This window comes from Eurosta solidaginis, chromosome 3 (assembly GCF_040869045.1).
Source record: "Eurosta solidaginis isolate ZX-2024a chromosome 3, ASM4086904v1, whole genome shotgun sequence".
Lineage (NCBI taxonomy): Eukaryota > Metazoa > Arthropoda > Insecta > Diptera > Tephritidae > Eurosta > Eurosta solidaginis.
In genome coordinates this window covers 14,079,749-14,101,685 of record NC_090321.1, presented here as the reverse complement: position 1 = coordinate 14,101,685, position 21,937 = coordinate 14,079,749, and the positions used below count along the sequence as shown (strand labels likewise).

The following is a 21,937-nucleotide window of genomic DNA, read 5'->3' as shown; positions in this document are numbered from 1 at the left end:
TGCACCCCAAATAGTGATAAGTTACACAAGTAGTGGTAGTAGAACATAGCAGTGGGTAAATTAAGTTGAGATTCCAAATGTGTCCAGATTATCCCATTGTGATTTTATTGTTTTGTGGTTTAAAATCAAAATCGCCCAAATTATAAGATGAAAATATATGAAATTAAAAGAGAGTAAAATTAAATTATTTAAAATTTGATATTTGCATTTTTCAAAATTTTTACATTCATATCCAAGCATAAAGTAAGGTTAATATAATTTTGACGCAAACGCAAGTTAAGAGCAAAAAAAATTTTAAACGGGATTGTGATTCATTGTAATATTATTTCAACGATTAGTTTTTTGTTATGTTTATGTTGGCATAGGCATTATATGAGAGTATTTATTTTTGAGTTTTCGTGTTTGTCATACATACATTCAATTCACATATTCGGTGTGATAAGTGACCATGGAGAGTTAAGAAGGGTTAAGAAAATTTATTTGTAATGTGTTGGTTAAAAGAAAGACGCAAATATACAGCAGAAAATGTATAAGAGATAATAAGATAGAGAAAAAAAGATAAAACAGAACAAAAAATGCTACTTAGTATATGTACGTACATATTTATAGGGGAGTGTGGGTTATTATAAAAAGGATAAAAAAATTAATATATGTTGGTCTAAATGAGAAAACGACTATTGTACTTAATATATAGAAAAACTAGTAAACATAAAACAGTGCAAACAATAGTATACATTGTTTCAAACAAAAAATTGGCTAATCTTAACTAAAAGCTTACAATTTTTTAATAAAATCTGGGTTACAACAAAAAGTTTTGGATTTATTTTGATATATATTCTTCCAAAATTGCCCAGTGTGCGCTATTAAGAAAGCTGTTGGCAATGCGGCAAATGTTATCTACACGGTTGCCACATGCAACAATTTTTTGAGCGGGAAACTCGTTTTGAAAAGAAAACAAATATGAAACAAATCACGGCTCGAATCGTAACATACGATCACGGAACCAACGCCTCTAACAACCCTTTCATTATGGTCCACACCTGTTGAAACAGCAAGTTTCCTTGGACTCCCGTTAGAGGATATTGATGACAATTTGTGATCGGTCGCAACTATAAGGTGGGGCGAAGCACTGCTACAACAACAACAACATCACGGATCGGCAACCATACGAAAGAAATTTACATGATACGTCAAACGTATAAACAAAATGGGATTATAACATAAACCGAACGTAATTTATTTTCAATTCACAATAAATTTTATTATCCACATTAGGTTGGATTGTATTTTTAGCTCACAATAGATTTTGAACTGTCAAATTGTTTGCCAAATATATAAAAAATTAAGTAAATGACTGCGTCGGATCCAATATTAAGGGCCCATTACTAATACTTAGCATAGGCTTGACTTGGCTTGAGAACTGTCACTTACAGTTCTGTTAAATGAACATTGCATGTTACTGATTACTCAAAACTTAGCAACACTTGACTTAGAAGTCTGTTGAATTTTGATTTTCTATGTAAGTTCTAAGTGACGTTTACCATTTGGACTTTTCGAACAAAGCGCAAGCATATCATTTATGTATTATTAATTTGTAACAAAAAATTATTGCAGTTTCTTGAAGAAACTTTTAATTACTTTCTGGAGAATTTAAATTCAAAGCAAGCCGATACAGAAGCGGGTGTCGCGCCATGAATTCCGCCAATATTTCCTTTTCCCTTGGATTAAGATTGTTTGAATTCGACCTCTTCATAATAAGAGTTTTAAACTTGTTATTATATTTTATTTATTCATTTATTTTAACAATTTTCCTACATTTTTAATGAAATTTGTGTTTATACGATCGCCAGTTTGTGTTCGAATGAAAGTGGAACGTAACGTATACGTTCAGTCACTCGTCACGTATGTTGCGATCCAAAATTACGATCGAAGTAGTACGTTCACGTACATATATCATAATCCGAAAATCATTTTTTTACGTAACGAGTTATACGATCACGGATGTTAAGATTTGGCCCCAGATTTTAAGAAATGAGGAATAAATGATGGGTGATATGGCAAGATCGCGCAAAGTTTTTGGCTATAATATTGTAACGAATTTACTGAAATTCCGCTTATTCCAAATCTTTTGCTAACGTTCGAATCACTAAACTGTTGAATAAATAACTCCAATATTTAATAATGCAAAAATGGTCTTTATTAGACTACTTGAAAATAACACTTATACTTCGCAACTGATAGCTTGCTTAAATCAAACTGACTTGTCGTGCCTCAACTGTTGCTGCCTTTTATACTGTCTGGTTTCCTCGTTGCATATTTCTAGGCTTTTCTATTCTAGAATTTACTAGTTAGTTACCAGGTATAAAATTACCAGCTATAACTACGTTTATAGCTTCTCATATGCGCGTGTATATTAGGGTGATTACAAGGTATATGGTGAATTTGAATTTTTGTTCTATCTTTCGGGGCACCCTCCTAAAATATGCTAATAGATCATAAAATGGTTATTGCAAAGTTTCGGGCCAATCCGATAATGTTAAAAGGTGCCTCATTGAGGTCAAAGTTAGGAAAAACAGCGATTTTTCAGAAAAAATTTTATTGTTTCGTCAGTAAAAGTGAAACCATTTATGCCAGGAACTAGACTCGTATACGATTGAATATTGTAATGTCCATAGACGTTTGCATGGAAATTAAAAATTAGGGATATCCACTATGACCTGATCTGATAAATGCTAAATACTGCTAAAAATTACCGTTTTATAAAAATATTATTAAGATCAAAATCAATACAAATAAAATTACCCATCGAATGGTGTACGAGTCAAGTTCCTGGCATAAATGGTTTCACTTTTCCTGACGAAACACAAAAAATATTTTCTGAAAAATCGCTGGATTTCCTAACTTTGACCTCAATGAGGCACGTGTTAACATTATCGGATTGGCCTGAAACTTTGTATGTATCATTTTCTAATCTATTGGCATATTTTATGGGGGTGCCCCAGTGGAAAATCTAAAAATGATTTCTTGTGGCCATCTTAGTGTATATGTGAGTGATACTTGCACAAATTATTTCTTACTTTTGAGCGCATCTCAGATAAGATATATGCATGTGTTTGTGCGTTTTCTCTCCGCTGCGTGTACGTACATATGTGTACCTACATATGATTTCGATATAAAATATAAAATTCTCGGACTACCGATTTTTTTTCAACATATGGGAAAATATCTAACACTTCTTTTAGCGATTTAATTTCTAATCAACATTTCTAATATTTAACGCTAAATAAAAATAAAAATTTACTACTTATCAATAGGAATTTTAATTCATGTTACCCTCTTACCCATACAGCCTAAATACTAAATAAATATAAAACGGTTAAGTAGCTAGATGAAAAGTGAGTGAAAATTACGTTCACATAAATGTTAGACCAAGAACGAAAAAGATTGGATAGGTGGATGGATGGATGGTAATTACCAAGTGAATTGCTTTTAGAAATAACAGCACGATCGACAGATAATGAACGTGAATCACCGTTAAGTGTTGATGTTGGGGTTGTACCGTTAATATTTTGGGATGGCGTTAAAGCGCCACGATCAGCCGAATGGGTGCGTGTCTTGGATCGACTTAAACGTTTTTTTAAGGTTCCAAAGAAATTTCGTTTCTTACTGCGTCCTCTATCATCCAGCTCAGCATTGCTTAGAGGTGTACTAGTGGCGGCACCACCATTGCGTGGCAAACTATTACTCTGATATCCATAACTTTGTGATCCATTTGTGGTGGAATTTCCATTGTGTGGTGCATAGCCATTGTGACCTTGTGGAGATGAAGCGGCATTCGGTTGTTCAAACTTTTGAGTAAATAATAAATAAATAAATATACAACTGGATTAGTATAAAATAGATAAAATAGTATGAGCGTTTCAAGTTTTGGTCGTTTAAGTTTGACGTTAAGTAGTGAAAACTTTAACTCTTTTTTATATTTTTAGTAAAAAATAAATCTTAATTGCATTACATTCAAGCTAACTGTTTTATTTAAAATCTATGCGTAGTTAATTTTAGTGAAAAAAAAAAACTAAAACATTCGAACAAGCTTGAGTTCAACGAAAATTTGCGGCGTACTTACCTCTGTGCTGGAAGCATTCAACGCGCTGCTGTTACCTGATGCCACACCAGACTCATTCTGATAGCTATGATTTGGCGGGCATGAGTCTGTAGGACTTGCTGTAATATCTGTTGTAACCGAGATATCCTGCTGGATTTGCTCAATATCTGCTGTCGTATGCAACGAATCGCTTGTATTGTCGTTTAATGAACTTTCTAAAGCTTTTGTTGTAGCAGATGAATCAGTTTCATCACGCGGTGTTTCTTTCACTTCGATTCTGCCATCCTTATTAACTTCAACCTGTTATTGTGGCAGGTGAAATTTCGGTTGTTTGTGGTTTTGCAGGTTAATTGTTGTTATAAAGCATATTTTTTATGATTATTTATAATCAAAAAGCAATCGAGGAAAGCGAGCAAAACGAAACGAAACAAATATTACATAATAATAAGTTATATGCTACACATTTGAAATTATTTACTGAAATACTAAGTTTAAAGTTAATAAATAATAAATGCACACAAATGAGTGCAACATAAAAATTAATATGGAAGAAACTCAGGCTTATAAAAATTATTTAAAAAACAAAGAATGTTATATGTAAAACATTTATATGTGATAAAAAAAGGAATATGTATGCAGTATAAATAAAAATTGAAATAAAGGATTACCTTAAATGCATTTGAATTGTTTTGGTTCTGTTTAGATTTTACGATGCGTGAAGATGCATATGAACGAGATATTTTGATTTTTAAAGGCAGTTCGTAATGTAACGGTGATAGAACGATAGCGAGCCACATGTAAAACAAAAATTAAGTAAATTAAAAAACCTTTAGTGGAATTGCGATACGTTTTTAACAGTTGGAAACAATTTTTTCTAAAGCACTGATATAAAAGAGAAGTCAAGACAAAAAAGTCCCAGTCAATTCCTGTCTCTACGCGGATCTGGTGTACCAGCTATTTGGCTAAATTAGTTCTATTACATTTAAAATCACATATAAGACTGCTTTTAGAGCTGACAGTGAGTTATTCTTACAGATTTTTTTTTTTATTAGCAGCACCCTTCGGCCATGCCATAAAGACTTATACCGTTTTCACACAGAAACTTAATCCCATCACAATTATATTTAATGAAATAATTAAGTTTCTCTTTTCATACAGAACCTTTTGCTTCATTAAGTGAACACCTGTCAGCAACCCAAAAAAAATATTTAGCTTTCACAAAAAATAGTTAAAATGGAAAGCAGCCGTTTTTTCTTAATTATAAATACAATCATGATAAAATGCATGCGGAACTACACATAGATGTTGCACCTAACCAAATATGTGCCTATTTTCGAAAAAGCCATATTATCTTTTGCAGCAAATGCAGCAAAAATTAAATTTTGAATTTTTTCGTGTTTTTCAATTTTTCGTAAATTATTGAAAATAATTTATTTTTGATTGTCATTTGTTACATTGACAATAAAATACGAAGCACCAAGCAAAACCGACTGGATTTTTCACTCGACTAGGCATTCAATGGTGGCCACCGTGATGTGATGGTAGCGTGCTCCGCCTACCACACCGAATGCCCTGGGTTCACGCCCCGGGCAAAGCAACATCAATTTTAGAAATAAGGTTTTTCAATTAGAAGAAAATTTTTCTAAGCGGGGTCGCCCCTCGGGGGTGTTTGGCAAGCACTCCGAGTGTATTTCTGCCATGAAAAGCGCTCAGTGAAAACTCATCTGCCTTGCAGATGCCGTTCGGAGTCGGCATAAAACAAGTAAGTCCCGTCCCGCCAATTTGTAGGAAAAATTAAAAAAGGAGCACGACGCAATTTGAAGAGAAGCTCGGCCTAAAAACTCTTCGGAGGTTATCGCGCCTTACATATACATATTTTTATTTTTTTTTAGGCATTCAATAAAGCAATAATGAGATAATTAAAAATTTGTATTTTGTATGGAAGATTGAGTTCAATTAGGGCTTTAATGTAGAAAACTTGACTAATTATTTCAGTAAGACTAATTACTAATTATTTCATTGGCATTATAGTCATAAGGCAATAGCGGGTATGTTTAGTATTAAACCAAAATGGAACTAAACAGTCACATACAGCTCTCTAACATCTCAAAAATTCGTTCGGAAACTAAAAATGAGCCTGTTCTGCCCTTTCTCTAGAAATCGAAGTTAACACTGCCTTTCAATGAAATAATCTCCCTAAGGAGTTTTAAAACAAGTGCTATTTACAATCGCTGGCCTTTCTAGCTACCTACATTGACGGCTTAGTGTTTATGAGAGTCTTATGAACTATCCGTTTGAGAAGACGCCACTCGCTACTTTCTACGCGGACAAAAATGCGTTCGTAAATTTTTCTTGCGATTTACAGAAAAATTTTCCGGGCTCTCATGATTCGTTGAGACGACTCTTGAGTGGATACTACTTTGCGAGTACTGTAATTTGATTCTTTTTAAAACGCGTAGAGCATTGTAGACTAGTAGCCCATTCACGTCCAAATGCAAATACAAAAACAAATTCTAGCTTGATAAACAGAAATTCACTGTATTACGCCCAGTTGGATTATGAATATGGAACAAATACAGTCAAGGAAGTGAACAGATTTGAGCATATTTTTGCGCGGAAATATACTAAATGAATTGAAGTTGCATTGTAAACGAGAAGAATTTTTCTAATACATAGGACCAAACCTGAAAACATATACATATTTTGGTACAAATGGAACAAAGTGGCAACCGTGTCATATATCATGTGGAGCATTTAGGTTATTGACAAAAGTGGTGAGTACAAACCCAGTTCCAAACCAAATAAAGCCCAGATTTTAACCTCACTATGGGCCAGTAGTCCTGATTTTTGCGCTAAAATTCAACAAATATCCAGAACTGAAACAATTGATGCAAATTTCTTTGAGAACAAATTTTTGGTATCGCTAAATACGATCTCGAGATGAAAAAATAAAATGTGGTGTCGAAAAGTTATTTCCACTAAAAATAAAGAAAAATTTGGAAAAAAAAACTTAGCGGAAATGACTACTGTCACTAATCCAACAAATACATTATTGAAATTTCCAAAATTAAAAATTGTACACCAATTTTTTTCTAGTATAAGGTGGGATCTATATGTATATTTACATATGAGCTCAAAAAAGCGTACGTTTGACCATTTATATATTGTAGAATTTCCAAACTCACCCTCTGAACGCTATGTATAATTAGCGTGCTTTTGCTGGGCTGTCCTGATGTGGTGAGTGCACCATCTTGTAGTGCGCGCACCGCTGCATCTGCCAAATCAGCGCCATTTTTCATATGCTCATTAATCATGGGTGTGCTTATTTTCAACGCCTCCTTCAGCTTATACGGTTTAGGTCCAGCGGGTATTTCGGCACCATCAATGAACACAAAGTCCACAGTAATGGCACCGTTCACCGGATGCGTCTCATAAGGACGCGGCTGTAATGTCAGCACTTGTGTAGATGCAGGCCCAACGGCCAATTCATCAATACCCACCAAACCTAAACCAAGGAATTTGGCCGGATCGGCAGCATTAGCTGGACGATCATAGACCTCGAATAGAATTTCAGCTGATTGTGGTGATAGCTCGCTGCAAAAAGAGAGTAAATGAGTATTAGAAGGAATTTAATTTAGATCTACTCACAATAGGAAATGTTCATCCCAATAGGGTGTGGCACCTTGGCGTATGCCGGTTTGATTCTTTTGTGCTGGTTCATCCATTTCAACCACCACATATGGATCCTTGGCATCGGTAAGACCTTCGCCTTTAACAATTTTGACCAGTAAACGACGTCCAGAGATCATTGGTTGCATACCTGACATATTCGAGTTTTCCATATTTTGCTGCAATAGAGTTTTTTTTGTGTCGGTCGATAATGTATGAAAAAAAAGAAATGATACAAAACGCGAAATTTTTTGCTGTGAGTACAGTGTGAGGAAAAATGTGTTAAAAGTAAGGGACAGGGACATTCTTTTATTTTAGGCTGAGGCAATGAAATTTGCTTTTTTCTTAAAATAATTTATTATCATATTTTTTTTTTTTTTTTTTGTTTGTATGCGATTATTCGAGCTTTTCCAATTTATTTAACAGTTTTCTTTATTAAAAGTTTAAACAATATAGTGTTTTAAATGTTTTCAAGGCATAAACTTATTTCACTAATTATAATAATATTGATAAGCCCTCTGAAATGAGAGAAAACAAAAGACAAAAAGAAAAATAAGCTCAGCTTTTGAAATTTTATTTATTGTAAAATGATATTGACTGTTGATTAAGTTTTGTGAAATGTTATTTGATGATTTTCACGTTTAAGTAAACAAAATGCAAATTTCATTCGCGACAGAGCTGATACTAAAAGGAATTTAAGATTTATATATTTTTTTAAAAATATTGGTATACAGATGTATATGTATAATGCGATGTTGGGAGGTGGGTAGAACAATGAGAAGATAATTTTTTGTTTTATTTTGTGACGCAAAGTGTGTAATGCGTCAGTGCAGTTTCTCAATATTAAATCTTCCAGTTTCATTTTAATTTTTTTTGAAACACCCTAATGTACACTTAGAAAAATGTCTTCAAAATAATGAAATTTCTAATTTTTCGGCATATAATTTTTTATGCAATGAAATTTTTGTTTTAATAAAAACTTGACAGGCTTGATTAAGTAAAAAATGTTTTAAATGCTGGCTCACCAAAGCGTATCTCCACTTAGAGCTTAAACTGTTAAAATTTATCAAGTCTCATATCTTAAGGGCCAATTAAACTTCCTTAACCCTAACGCCATAGTCGTAACCATACCCATATCCATAACCATCTCCAATGTGATCGATTAATGGTGCCTTAACCTAAAAATCGTGAAAATTTCATAAAAATGAAGAAAACGCAAAAAAATACAAACATATTCCCCAAAAAATAAGTCTCTTAGTCATAACGTATCCAAAACAATGAATGAAATCAACAAAAAGTTATTAAATTCACCAACTCAAATATTTTTAGGTTATGCATATGGCGAGAAACCAAAAACCAATTGGATGGCTATGGTATGGTTATGGTGTTAGCGTTATGGTATGGCACCATTAATCGATTACATCGATTTCCATAAGGTAGGTTCGATCAGCTGTTTTATCTGGTTATGGTTATATGGTTATAAGTCACCACTAATTGGCCATTTAACCTGCACTGTAGTTTTATTTGATATTTTAATTTTTCATATTGAAAAAGCTATAAAGTGGGCCACATGCAGAGTTTCAACTCTTGTGTAGTTTTTCAGCCAAAAAAATATATATAAAATATTTAAATCAAACACACACATTCTCACATTGTACAAAGAAAAAACATATCTGAAGATTCTTTTTTAGATTTTTTTTACTCACGTTTGGCAATAAAAACCCAAACATTAAAGTCTTCAAAGACATCTGTCATACATGAATTTGAAAACTGCTCCTACCTTAAAATATTTTCCTATCAAAAAATTACATGACATATGAATTGTATGTTGCCATATTTGATATATATTGTAAAGATTGCAGATTTAACTTAAATCTTCTTCGATTCGAGATTTAATATTGTATGATAAAACTTGCAAGATTTAACGTTAAATCTTTGAGATGTTCAAATCTCGAATAAAGCTCTAAGTGGAGATATGTTATAACTGGCCGTGTATTGAGACAATTTTGCTTCGAGCGTGCTATATCACAAATTGCTTGAAGAAAGGCCTAGTTAAAACTTTTTTCCAAAAACACCATGTTTCAGAACTTTATTGAGTTAGGTTGAGGAATGCCCAACCTCAGAATGTGTTTCAAAACCGCCCTATCTCAGTTTCATTTTAATACTGTGACGAATACTAGCAACACTAAGGGGTACTATCATCTCTAAGCCGATACTGAGCAGTGACTTGTATGCACATAACCAAATTAATCATTATGTCTACACATATGACCATACAAGCAGCGGAGAGCAACGCACAAACACATGCATATATCTGAGATACTCCCAAAAGTATGCAATCTTTTGTGCAAGTATCAAAATCGTGCATCTGCAGTTATAGCTGAGAAATTTATAGCTGATAACTAACTAGTAAATTCTAGAAATAGAAGCGCCTAGAAATATGTCAACGAGGAAACCAAACAGTATAAAAAGCAGCAACAGTTGAGGCACGAAAATCACTTTGATTTAAGAAAGCTATCAGTTGCGAAGTATAAATGTTATTTTCAAGTAGTCTAATAAAGGCCATTTTTGCATTATTCAATATTGGAGTTATTTATTCAACAGTTTAGTGATTCGAACGTTAGTAGAAGGTTGCAGAGAAGAGGAATTGCACTAAATTCGTTACAATACATTTTAAGCTGAGATACGGCGTTATTCCAATAAATTCTGAGAGAGCGTTTTTGAAGAAAATTTTAAGACAGGCTTCGAACCAATTTTGAGATAGAACGTTTTCAAACTGGCAGCTTTTCGTAAATTTACACACCAACTTTTTTTATAGTTTTTCAGTGTAGAAATGTCACTATGTACAAAAAGTGTCTGTGACGAACAATACTAAAAGGGAATGTTACTAAAATAACACGAGTTTGTCATAATATGAAAATTACGTCTAATTATAATAGTTTGTGCTTTCAATTTTCTTCTCAGTGTACTGACGCTCACCGCTAACGCATCATAATTCACTGGATATATTACTGGCATATCCAACGGATCTATTTCGGCACGTGGGCAGCTTGCATAAATTGCAAAGTCCACCGGATACAGGGTGTCACGTAAAGTGGCTGAAATAATATCGCTAACAAGTGTTTGAAGCTGTTGCTCATCCTGATCTATTGGTTTGATGGCGCCAACACTATTCATGGCTATGCGTATCTGCGCAGATAAAAAGAGTTTTATTATTATTTTGATAAAAAGTAAAAATAAGAGCAACGCTTACATCTGGATAACCATCGATTTTCATTTCACCCTTGAGACTATTGTAATTCATTGCGGTGGCCATGCGTGCACGAAAACGTGAGACGGTCACCTTGTAATGGGATGTGTCAACCTTGCCAGACTTTTGACGAAACGTTTTCACCTGCAGCACTGGTTGCGCATCACAATCAAAGGTTATCAGCTGTGGGCGTGAAAGGGTTAATTATTTTTGTAGTTATATATATTTTAATGTTAGTAGACCACGCACCATATTTGATGGATTAGTTTCATCACAGTTGCAGAAAATATTATTTAAACTTGGTGGTGGACTGTCGGGAAGTACGCGTACAATTTCGACGGCGACGCCATGCTGAAATAAAAAGCAGAGATGTTACTTAAAAAAAAAAATGATATAATCAGAAATATTATTTATAACATTTTCGTTTTGTCAACCTGGTAAATGTGCGCCATGTTATCAGATAAGCGAAACTATTTCCCAAATTCCTGACGACGGTATATGCATTTCGCTATTGAACTATGACGAAGTGACAGAATCCAAACTGTACATTTGGGAAGAAGCTCAAAGACAAAGAAATAAATGGATTTGGATTTGTTAAATAGGCATCAGACTTGACAAATTCACTACCGGTCATTTAAGCTAAAGCATGGAGAAAATCTACGATAACAGAATCAATACGCATTATATCTTTGTCGACGCCAATAGACATCAGCTATCGCGAAGGACCAGTGACGTGACGGTCAGCTCAGGCCGTCACAATTTATAGTCAAGTTAGAATTTAACTGTAGGTTAGCAATCCTTCAGCTATCCTCATTTTACATTTTTAGTTTTACCAACACAGGGTGACACGCCGCAGGATAAAGCAGTAATTCTGAATATTTTGTACCACAAAAACAGCTGACTTTTATTTACATTTTTGCCTTGCACAGGCATCGACTGTTAGTCATTGTGAATGATAACTGAGTGTGATATCTTCTGCATAGACGTCAAAATTCCAAAGTGATTGGATCACCTGATTTGTATTTGACTATCGCTGTCTCATTCTGTATCTCTTTCTATCACCAGCTGAAGATAGGCGCCGCCATATTGAATACCCTGTCAAAACGCTAAAAAGTAGCCATATTGAACATCCAGTCAGGCATTTGACAGATAAGATATCACACTTAGTTATCATTCACAATGCTGTTAGGCCTCAGCATGGAGAGGGCAAGAATTTTGACAACTTGTAGATATCTAAGTGACTGCCTTGGCGGAGATTTGAAAACTCACCACAGCTCCACGTTCACGTTCAAAAAGAGGTGTATGGAGCAGGGGCTGAGACTGTTATTCCTTTTATAATATAAGTCCTTGCAAAACTATTAATTTTGGACTTTAAATATATTTGGATCAAGATAAAAATTATTTTCGGATTTTTATTTTTTGAGTCCGATAGAACTAGTTAAACTCGGACTTTTAAAAATAAAAGTCCCGAAATAAAAGTTAAATCAAGACGTTTATTTTTTAAGGCCGAAATAAAAGTCCTGCTTGATAACAAAGAAACGGCTTATCCGAATTAAAAAAATTTTACACGAATCGATTCTCCTGGATTCCTAAAATTTAAAACCTTATGGACTTTTGAAAATTTCTGTTAATAATACTAGAAATATGTCATAAACAACTTGCAGTGGATTTTTGCAATAAATTTCGTTCCAATACAACTATTAGAATGAATATTGGTAAACCGCATTCTGCTATGATAGGAAAGCTTTCCAAAAAAAGAAATGGTCGTAATCGGTCAGTAGCCACGCCTCTTTCTGCATATAGACATTTCCGCACAGAACAAGCAATATTTGAGTATCTAAAGAAGCCACGTTATTTAAATTTGGCACGTAAATTACTGACATTGCATGTAGTTGATCCACATAATTTTTTTTGGACAATGGGCGTGGCACCAACTACTTTCCAAATAAAATTTTGTAGGAGTTTCAAGTGCGATAACTCGTACATACTTTGAGCAATATTTTTGCAAATTGGTAAGCGAACTTCATATTTGTATTTGTACATGCCGACGGAAAAAGTTTTAAAATCGAATTAAAGTCACACCCACTTGTATATAAAAATATCAAAACTGGCTACTTGAATTCATTGCTAAGTACGTGAAAATATCGGAGTTATTTCGGGACTATTGCGGGATCATTTGGGGATCCTTCTGGTATCATTCCTGGATGATTTTCGGGATCCCGTCAGGGTCATTGCGGGACTTTTTCGGGATCATTTGGGGATTCTTTCGGCATCATTTCTGGATAGCTTTCGGGATCCGTCCGGGATTCCGTGAGGATTATTTCGGGACTTTTTCGAGAGTATTCCGGGATCATTTATGGATGGTTTTCGGGATCGCATCGGGTTTATTTCGGTATCATTTGGGGCGTCTTCCGGTATAATTTCTGGATGGTTTTCGGGATCCCGTTAGGGTAATTTCGGGACTTTTCCGGGTTGATTGTGGGGCCCTTCCGGCATTATTTCAGGGCATCTGTGTTTTGGGTTAATTTTTGACTTTTGCAAGTACGATTTATTTAAACGATCTTATGTCGGCAATGTTCGTGTCAAGTTTAACCCATTTAAGAATCAGTTAACCTGCTATAGGTTGCCGTCTTTCAGTGAGTTTTACAGCTCCGGCTCACGCTCAATTCTCACGGGAATGGTCTGGATCATTGAGAGAGTTGAGAAGCAGATGTCGTGAAATTTTCGCACACGTGAAATGTGATAGGCAGATGTCGCCGCTGTTTTTCATTTAACTCATATGGCGAAAGACTAAGCAGCGACATCTATTTTTGAAAAAGTAGGTATATTAAAGGCCGCGTTGCCAACCTAAAAAGAAGTAATTAACAAATTATTTGGCTCACAAATTGAACCAGACTTCTATCTGGATTTATCTGGCTCAAATCGTTGTTGTTGCATTTACATGCAAAATTATTTACATGGCTCAGGATTTTGCCACCGGATGATAGCTTATGTTTCAAACATTTTGAAACGCATCTAGAAATATTGTAAAGTTTTTTTTTGGTCATGTAGGTTTAACGTCGTGAGTTACTACGCTAGTCAAATTTGAGCCGAAAAACTTCTAAAGGTTAAAAGAAAACTTTAAAAAAAATTTCTTTAAAATCTCGACTATCCATAAATGTAAAAATTCATTTCACGTAAGTATACTCTGCCGTATATTTGTAAGTATGTATGAATGGTGTATTTTAAGAAAATATATAAATAAACAAATGTGTATGTAAATTATTTTTATTTGTTATCTATGCGAGTATGTATGTACGTATGTATATATGTTTGCATTTAAATTCCATGACTTTCTGGTGTTTGCCGCTTCGAATTGTATTTTATGGCTTTTATTACTTTTCTCAATCATAAAAACGCTTTTGTGATTATGCGTATATATGTGTTTGTTGTTATTATTTGTTAAAACCGAGGCCAAGGTTAACTCTGAAATTTTATTTTGTGCTTTTTCTTATATACAAATACGTACATTAACCTGGATCGATTTGTATGGACGAAAGTTAACCGATATCGCGCCATCGATTTTTCGATAGGATTTGGGCTCAACAAAAAAAGTTGCACTACGCTTCCCAAAAAAAAATTATTTTCGAGCCTGCGAAAAAAAATGGCGAAAGAGTAAATTTTTCGACCATAACACTCTAAAACCCAAAAAAATATTTTGTTTTTTTTTTTCAAAAAACTTTGGCGATAACAGCTTTTGAAAAAAAAATTTTTTGGGTTTTGAGGAGTGTTTTGGTAGAAAAATTGACCCTTTCGCCATTTTTTTTTCGCAGGCTCGAAAATTATTTTTTTGGGTATGCGCAGTGGAACTTTTTTTTGTTGAGCCCAAATCCTATCGAAAAATCAATGGCGCGATATCGGTTAATAAATCGACCCAGTCTAACGTACATACATACATATGTACACATAATAAACCGCATTTGCGGGTTTGCTTGTATTTCTTTTTCTTCTTTGTCATTATTTTATTTACATATATATTTTTCTTTTTTTATGGCTTTGAGCCGGTCCCTTTTGTTTATATACATATAACTATGTACATATGTAAGTTTGATTAGCTAGTTTTTTAAAACAATTCTGACGTAAGTCATGAATGGAAGCGCCAGAGAAAAACGCGCTTAGACACGCCCGTCAATAATAACAAATCTATAACAAGTCAAATGATCTCATTGTTGTGTTTGTTGCAGGAAGCGCTTAGAATTCTTTGCCAATTACTAAAACTTAAAGAATATAAATCATTTTACTTGTCACGTAAGGGTTAAAGGCCAAATGAATATTTGATGTGTGAAGACGACGAAATCAATAAATTAATAAATAAAGTACATCACTACATACTTAATAATTAAATAAATATCGCTTTATCAAATTAAAATTTCGAGCCAGAAATTTCGTGCACATATTTGAGTTATTGCAGGGTGGTCTTCAAACTTTTTAATGCAACGTTCATTTATTACTGAAAAATTCTAGATAGAGTCAGAAACTCTTTCAAACACAGCGATACGTGGATTCCATGTTTCGGTGCCCGTAGATTCTTTATCAGCCCCTTTTCGGGTAATGGGACTCGATGCCATGTACCAACATGATAACCGGTATTATTAAATGCGCAATTATATGTAGATCGAGCCCTGGGGCCAAATTCACGTTCCGTGAAGTGATAAAATTAAAACGAATTTTCATACATTTGAAAAAAATTTTGTATGGGTTTTTTCTTCATTTTATCACTTCATAGAACGTGAATTGGCCCCCTGGAGGAAGCTGAAATTGAAAATTGTGCGCACCTCATTCTGTTGATAATTTTGAGCCCCGGAAAGCTTGCCGATCATGATTTCTTATATTACCGCGAGGCCTGTGAAACGTTTTATGGTAAAAGGCTGATAATTCTACTCATGCAAAAAATTGTTTTGAGAGGGAGCGCTTTGTTATTCTTTAGCCGTTATTTTGGCATTTTTACTTTGCCATAGTCCAATGACGGAATGCATATTCATCCATCAAGCTTGGTATTCCAAAAGTTCATCATCTGCATCGTTATCTAGTAATGAGGAGTTTTCACTACACAACTTGAGTTCATGTGTACGTTGATTATTAAACTGCTGTCATTAGTGTAAGAATTTGCCCCCAGTTTCGAAACGTTTCGTCATCGTTCTTCTAACTAACTTGTAACTTCTTGCCTCTTCGCGTCACGATAACTTTCAGATGCGCCGTTCATTGATGGACCTGTACACATCGTGGACATGTGCACAACGAACTTTTTATTTTGTGCGAGTCGCAACATTCCTGATCGCATAAGGAGGTTTTCGGACTTGCATGTAGCGGCGGTTCATAGCGTAACGAATTTACTGCAAATCCTCTTATTTGCAACCTTCTGCTAAGTTCGAATCACTAAACTGTTGAATAAATAATACCACTATTCAGTAATGCAAAATGGTCTTTATTAAAGTACTTCACAATAAATAACTCTACTATTGCTCGACAGATAGCGTGCTTAATCAAAACTGACTCTCGCGCCTCTACTGGTGTCGCCTTTTATACTGTTTGGTTTGCTCGTTGACATTTCTAGGCGGTTCTGTTCTAGAATCTACTAGTTGGTTATCTGATATAAGTTTCTCAGCTATAACTACAGATGCACAATTTTTATAGCTTCTCTCACAGCTCATGCGCGTGTGTTTGTGAGCGACACTTCCACAATTATATTGCATATCTCAGATAAGATATCTGCATGTGTTTGTGCGTTGCTTCTCCGCTGCGTGTACGTACATATATGTAGACATAATGATTGAATTATTGATGTGCATCAAGTCACTGCTTAGCAGCAGCTTAGAGATGGCAGTACCCCTTAGTGCTGCTAATATTCGTAACAATAGTAAGCAAGAAATGTGCATGATCCCTTACAACATTAGATCGAGCATTGGTGCTGTTCCTGCCTTCAACAACAAATGACCATATTTTTAGCCGCTGAGAGTTTTCCGGCTGCAGGAAAAAAAGACTCATTCCTTGCACACCCTTTCGTTGAAGTCGTCAAGCATGATGTCACAGCGGGGGTAGTCATCGTATGTATTTTCTAGTTTTTCATAAAAGGAGCTTTATTCATGTCGGATGCAGCAACTATTGGCGCAAATAAATGTTTTATTAAAAGACCCCGCCTAATGTCAGACGCTCCTTCACAGCCGTGACCGACAGTACTTGCTACGAAGTCGCTTCCCTACAACAAACTCAAACTCAACTGTGGCTCCGAATTTAGTTATTTTTTCTCATTGCAATTGCTGTAGACTTCAGAAGTTCCTATAGTCATTCTGCATTGCCTCCTATATGTCGGCGATGTCAGCTTTTGCCTTCACACGGGCATCTGTAAGTTCGCTGGCAAGAGTCTTTCATTCCACATACATGACCTAAATCTTAAGTTAGCTAAACTTTTGCCGTCTTCGTCAACAGAAATAGGCTTGTTGCCTAGTTTTAGGGGCTTTTATATGGCGCGTCTCAAACACAGCGCCTACCCGGTTACAGATTTTGGATTTGAAAGCAGTATTTACAAATATCCAAGACAAAAGTTCTAGTATTCATTTTGGAACTAAAATATTCACTGTTCATAGTGAAAGTAACTCTAAAATCTTACCCGCATCGGCAAGAAATAACTGCATAGAATTTATTTGTTGAAATTTTTATATATTTTAAACTTACCACCTCCACTGATTTCTTAAGCGTTTCATTTAACGCTATAACCCAAGATGTTAATAATTCGTTGACAATCACTAAGTCACTGTAAAGCCAACGGAATACTTGACTAGTCCACGTCACAGAAGTCTAAGAGAAAGAGAGATTTTTTTAAGTTCGTTCACTGCAGTACAAATTTGCCTTTTCAACTTACCGTTTCGGGTCCCACAACATTGGCCGGTGGCGGCACATAACGTTTTTTGCGACTTTCAGGACCAGCGGAGCCCTGACGCACCATACGTCTACGTGGTCCAATAGCAGGACCAACCGCACCACCGACGCCAGCACCACCTGCAGGCGTACGGCCACGTGCGCTGCCAGATTTGGCAGCTAAATCCTAGTAACAAAATAAGGATATGATTGATAAGAGAAAAGTTACAATAAGTTCTCTTGAATGAACTCACCATAAAATCGGTTTTGCTGGCCAATACCTCTCTCGGTTCGGATAATCGTTTGCCTCCATCAAGTTTCGCTGTACCCGGCGCTACACTGCTTTGTCGGCTATTACTTTGGCTTGTCGGTGTTTTTCCCTTATTTACCACATACTTATTATATAAAAATTTACACAGCCATAAAATGAAGAGGGCCAATACGGCCCAAATGAATATGAACATTGCTAAAGAGTCCATTGTTAAATCACCAATTCCTTCAAATGAACAAATATAATCATCGATTTGATCTGCTAAATCCATAATTTAGTACGTAGCCAGATGCATCAAGCAAATTGTATGCATCATATCTGAAAAAGAGAAGAAGAAGAAGAAAAGGGTTTAGGGACTTGTTGCTTAAAAAGCGCTAAAAATATTGTGTACTTATACAAAAAAATTACTACTATTTATTTAAAACCTATTTATAACGAGGAAATATTTATTTTAGTTCAGGTGTTGCATATTTCAAGGCGCATAGGCTTCTACTGTTGCTCTCATTTGTTTCGTCTATAAAAGCAAGCATAAGTCATTGAAAATTGGCAGGAATATCTTGATTCTCAAATGAATCGTTAATTCGTAGCAGGTACACTGAAAGAAATTAGGGTAGTAAACTTAACAATGTGGGTTTATTGTTCTTGAACTAACAGACATTCGGTAAAATTAATGGCATTATGAATAATTCAACCGATTTTTTTGTGAAGAGATCAAATTTGTTTAGTTATTTTAACAAAAAAACTGTTGCCCTCAATAACATTATTCTGTAAAACAGATAGATTCTCAATCAATCTAAATAAGTTTTCTGTTAAAAGAACTGACTTCATTGATCATTTTAACAGAGAACTACTGTCAATATTATGTAGATAGATTTTAAGATAAACCTACGCCACAGCGCTCACTACTTTGTTCTTATGACTATCGTTCGACAAAAATCTCTGTCATATCAACAGTATTTACTGTTATTCTAATGGTCTCATTGGTAGTCTGACAGAAATAATTGTTAAGTTAACAGGCTGTGGGTTAAATAAATCAGATATTTGTAAAATTTACCCATAATTTCATTGACTTTACTCGGTTTTTTCTTTTAGTATGTTTCTTAGTTTATTTTGTGTTCCTTGTTCCGAAATATTCTTAACCTATCGAATTTTGCATTTTTTTCATAAACGGTCTGTTCGATTTTTATGCATTTTACGCAAAATAACTAACGCGGAACACTGGGTTAAAAATATAACCCAGAAACGTCTATAAATGGCATTGAATAAAAAAGGGATAACTTTGCCAGAAACAAATAATTTTGGTACGTTATTGTATTATTAACGGCACATTATCGAGAGCAAATAATAATCGTCTTGTTTTTGGGTTTTATCGAGTTGTTATCGACGGGTTACAGGTATGTTATCTATTTTATAACTTATCATTATCGGTATCCGTTGCATAAAAAACAAATAATTTGTCCCTAACAAATCGATAATGCTCACATAAAAAATAGACGAAGTTTCGATAATAAATCGATGGCTTTTTGATAACAAATTGATAACAAATCGGTAACTTTTCGATAAAATTTGATAACGTTTTGATAACTAAACAATATATTTTCTATAAATAGTCGATGGCTTTTCTGTCATAAGTCGATAGCTTTTCGATAACAATTCTATAACTTTTTTCATAACAAATCAATAACAAGTTGAACACTTTTTGATAACAAATCGATAACTTTTCGAAAGCAGTTCGATAATTTTTGTTAACAAATCGATAGCTTCTTGATAAATAATCCATAACTTTTAGATATCAAATAAGTAACATGCCAGAGCATAAATGTTGTCACATCACTAGAACTGCATAGACCTCAAAGTATTGGCGTTGCATATGACGTTTATTATTCCTCTTCTGCCTCTTACAAGCAGGATTGTGGAGCTCAGCCGATCGCTGACGCTTGCCTCTCTTGACCTCTCTGGGCCTCTTCTTCCTCGATGTGGTTGCAAACTTGAGAATCCCTCTTAGCAAAGTCTTTGCCAGTGAACTGCCTTCGACGTTCTTCCACCGTCTCCCGCTGCATAATTTTTTATGTTGACAGGAATTGTGAGAGGGTTGCCCTAAACTTGCTGTCCTAACGTTAGTCCTTTGTCCGGGTTGACAAACCACTCCTTTATCAGCGCACTGCCTGCACACTATTATCGCTATTCGCTGAATCATCAGTGATAGCGATTTGCTCTTCCCCGGCTTGCGTCACCATTGCCATGTTAAATGAGGAGATAAAAAACCGACCACCACAGTAGCGCATCTTGCTATTGTAACATCATGATTACTTCCCGAGGTGGCCTGGCTCCTTCAAATAGTCACAGCCGAAAATATCCCCTGGCAGCAAATTATCCGATGGGCACTGCCCACGTAACACCCTGTATTCGTTACACAAATAAAATCATATAAAATCATGAAATAATTTTTTTTAGTTTCTTAACCCTTGAAAACCTCTAAAATATTTTTGCAATATTTTCCCTTCATTTTTTCAAGGCTATTTCAAGCAAAAGGCAAAACTCGAGTATCACTTAAAATGCAAAAGATCAATCTTTCGAAAATCCTTAAAAATAAGCCTAAGTGTATTTGTAAAAAATCTTAAACAATTGGAAATATTTACCATTTCAAGTACAACAAATCTTTTAGCTCCAGCAGATGTAGAAGAAGGAGAAGAGTAGGAGGTGAAAGTACACAAACTTGAAAAAAAAAAAAAAAATAACAGCAAACAAACAAAATCTGACACAAATGGCGAATGTCCTTGCAATGTTTTGTGGTGTATTTTGTGTTAGTATTGAAGTATTATTGTTTTTTATTGTTTAGACTTTTATTATTATTCTGTAAAAACATAAAATTTACTTTTACACTTCGGGCCACTTGTTATTTGTCAAGTATGTATTGTTTTTTTTTTAATATTTTCACAATGACGATTTGTTTTTGACAAAACACATTTGGGAAACGTCAAACACATACACACACACACATGTAAAATCTAGACAATTGCGAAAATATGTTTGTATGTATGTGTATTTGTGGTCCAACGCCCGAAAGCAGAATATGCATGTACTCGTATGAAGAAAATTTGTTGTGCCAATAGCCGAAATTGTTTCGAGTGAAAATTTTTGAAAGAATAAATAAACCAATTTTAGCTACAATCTTTTGGCTGTGGGTACTAAAAACACACGACAGTATATTGAAATACAAAAGAACAAACTGTGTATCAAACAAGTAAGGAAGGCTAAGTTCGGGTGTAACCGAACCTTATATACTCAGCTAGTACCGCTAATTTATTTATATATGTAATATCACGCTTTGGATTTCGCCCTGCAGAACTTTTTCATTTTCTTCTACTTAATATGGTAGATGTCATACCCATTTTACAAAGTTTTTCTAAAGTTATATTTTGCGCAAAAAAAAACCGATCCAATCACCATGTTTCATGTATTTGGTATGTAATTATGGCATTTTTTTCATTTTTCGAAATTTTCGATATCGAAAAAGTGAGCGTGGTCATAGTCGTGGTCATATTTTCACAGAAAACAGTTATCGTCATAGAAGCTATGCCCTTACCAAATTTCACAAGGATTGATAAATTTTTGTTTGACTTATGGTATTAAAAGTATTCTAGACAAATTAAATGAAAAAGGGCAGAGCCACGCCCATTTTGAAATTTTCTTTTCCTTTTGTATTTTGTTGCACCATATCATTACTGGAGTTGAAAGTTGACATAATTTA

General features: G+C 34.7%; 1 protein-coding gene and 1 long non-coding RNA gene across 33 annotated transcripts in view; one reads left to right on the top strand and one right to left on the bottom strand.

Annotated features, from left to right (window-relative positions):
- LOC137243323 (uncharacterized) overlaps positions 1 to 21,937 on the bottom strand; it is a 96,423-nt gene that overhangs the window by 9,393 nt on the left and 65,093 nt on the right. For 4 of the 32 annotated variants that reach the window (XR_010950495.1, XM_067770946.1, XM_067770947.1 and 1 more), the window contains 12 exons: positions 20,826 to 21,040; positions 18,170 to 18,504; positions 17,920 to 18,102; positions 17,733 to 17,855; positions 11,271 to 11,372; positions 11,025 to 11,204; positions 10,751 to 10,960; positions 7,751 to 7,950; positions 7,288 to 7,696; positions 4,771 to 4,797; positions 4,124 to 4,402; positions 3,476 to 3,848 (listed from right to left, as the gene is read on the bottom strand). Coding sequence is in view for 27 of the 32 variants with exons in the window: in XM_067770946.1 (XP_067627047.1) it covers positions 3,476 to 3,848; positions 4,124 to 4,402; positions 4,771 to 4,797; positions 7,288 to 7,696; positions 7,751 to 7,950; positions 10,751 to 10,960; positions 11,025 to 11,204; positions 11,271 to 11,372; positions 17,733 to 17,855; positions 17,920 to 18,102; positions 18,170 to 18,457 (2,374 nt within the window). In the remaining 5 variants the exon portion in view is untranslated. Of the gene's footprint in view, positions 1 to 3,475; positions 3,849 to 4,123; positions 4,403 to 4,770; positions 4,798 to 7,287; positions 7,697 to 7,750; positions 7,951 to 8,188; positions 8,290 to 10,750; positions 10,961 to 11,024; positions 11,205 to 11,270; positions 11,373 to 17,732; positions 17,856 to 17,919; positions 18,103 to 18,169; positions 18,505 to 20,825; positions 21,041 to 21,937 lie in introns of those variants that run through there. The other 28 variants (XM_067770951.1, XM_067770952.1, XM_067770950.1 and 25 more) reach the window with 14 other exon arrangements.
- The window catches only part of LOC137243326 (uncharacterized), an 81,446-nt gene continuing 73,360 nt past the window's right edge, over positions 13,852 to 21,937 (top strand). The window contains exon 1 of the long non-coding RNA XR_010950500.1: positions 13,852 to 14,197. This is a non-coding gene — a long non-coding RNA (uncharacterized lncRNA). The remainder of the gene's footprint in view (positions 14,198 to 21,937) is intronic.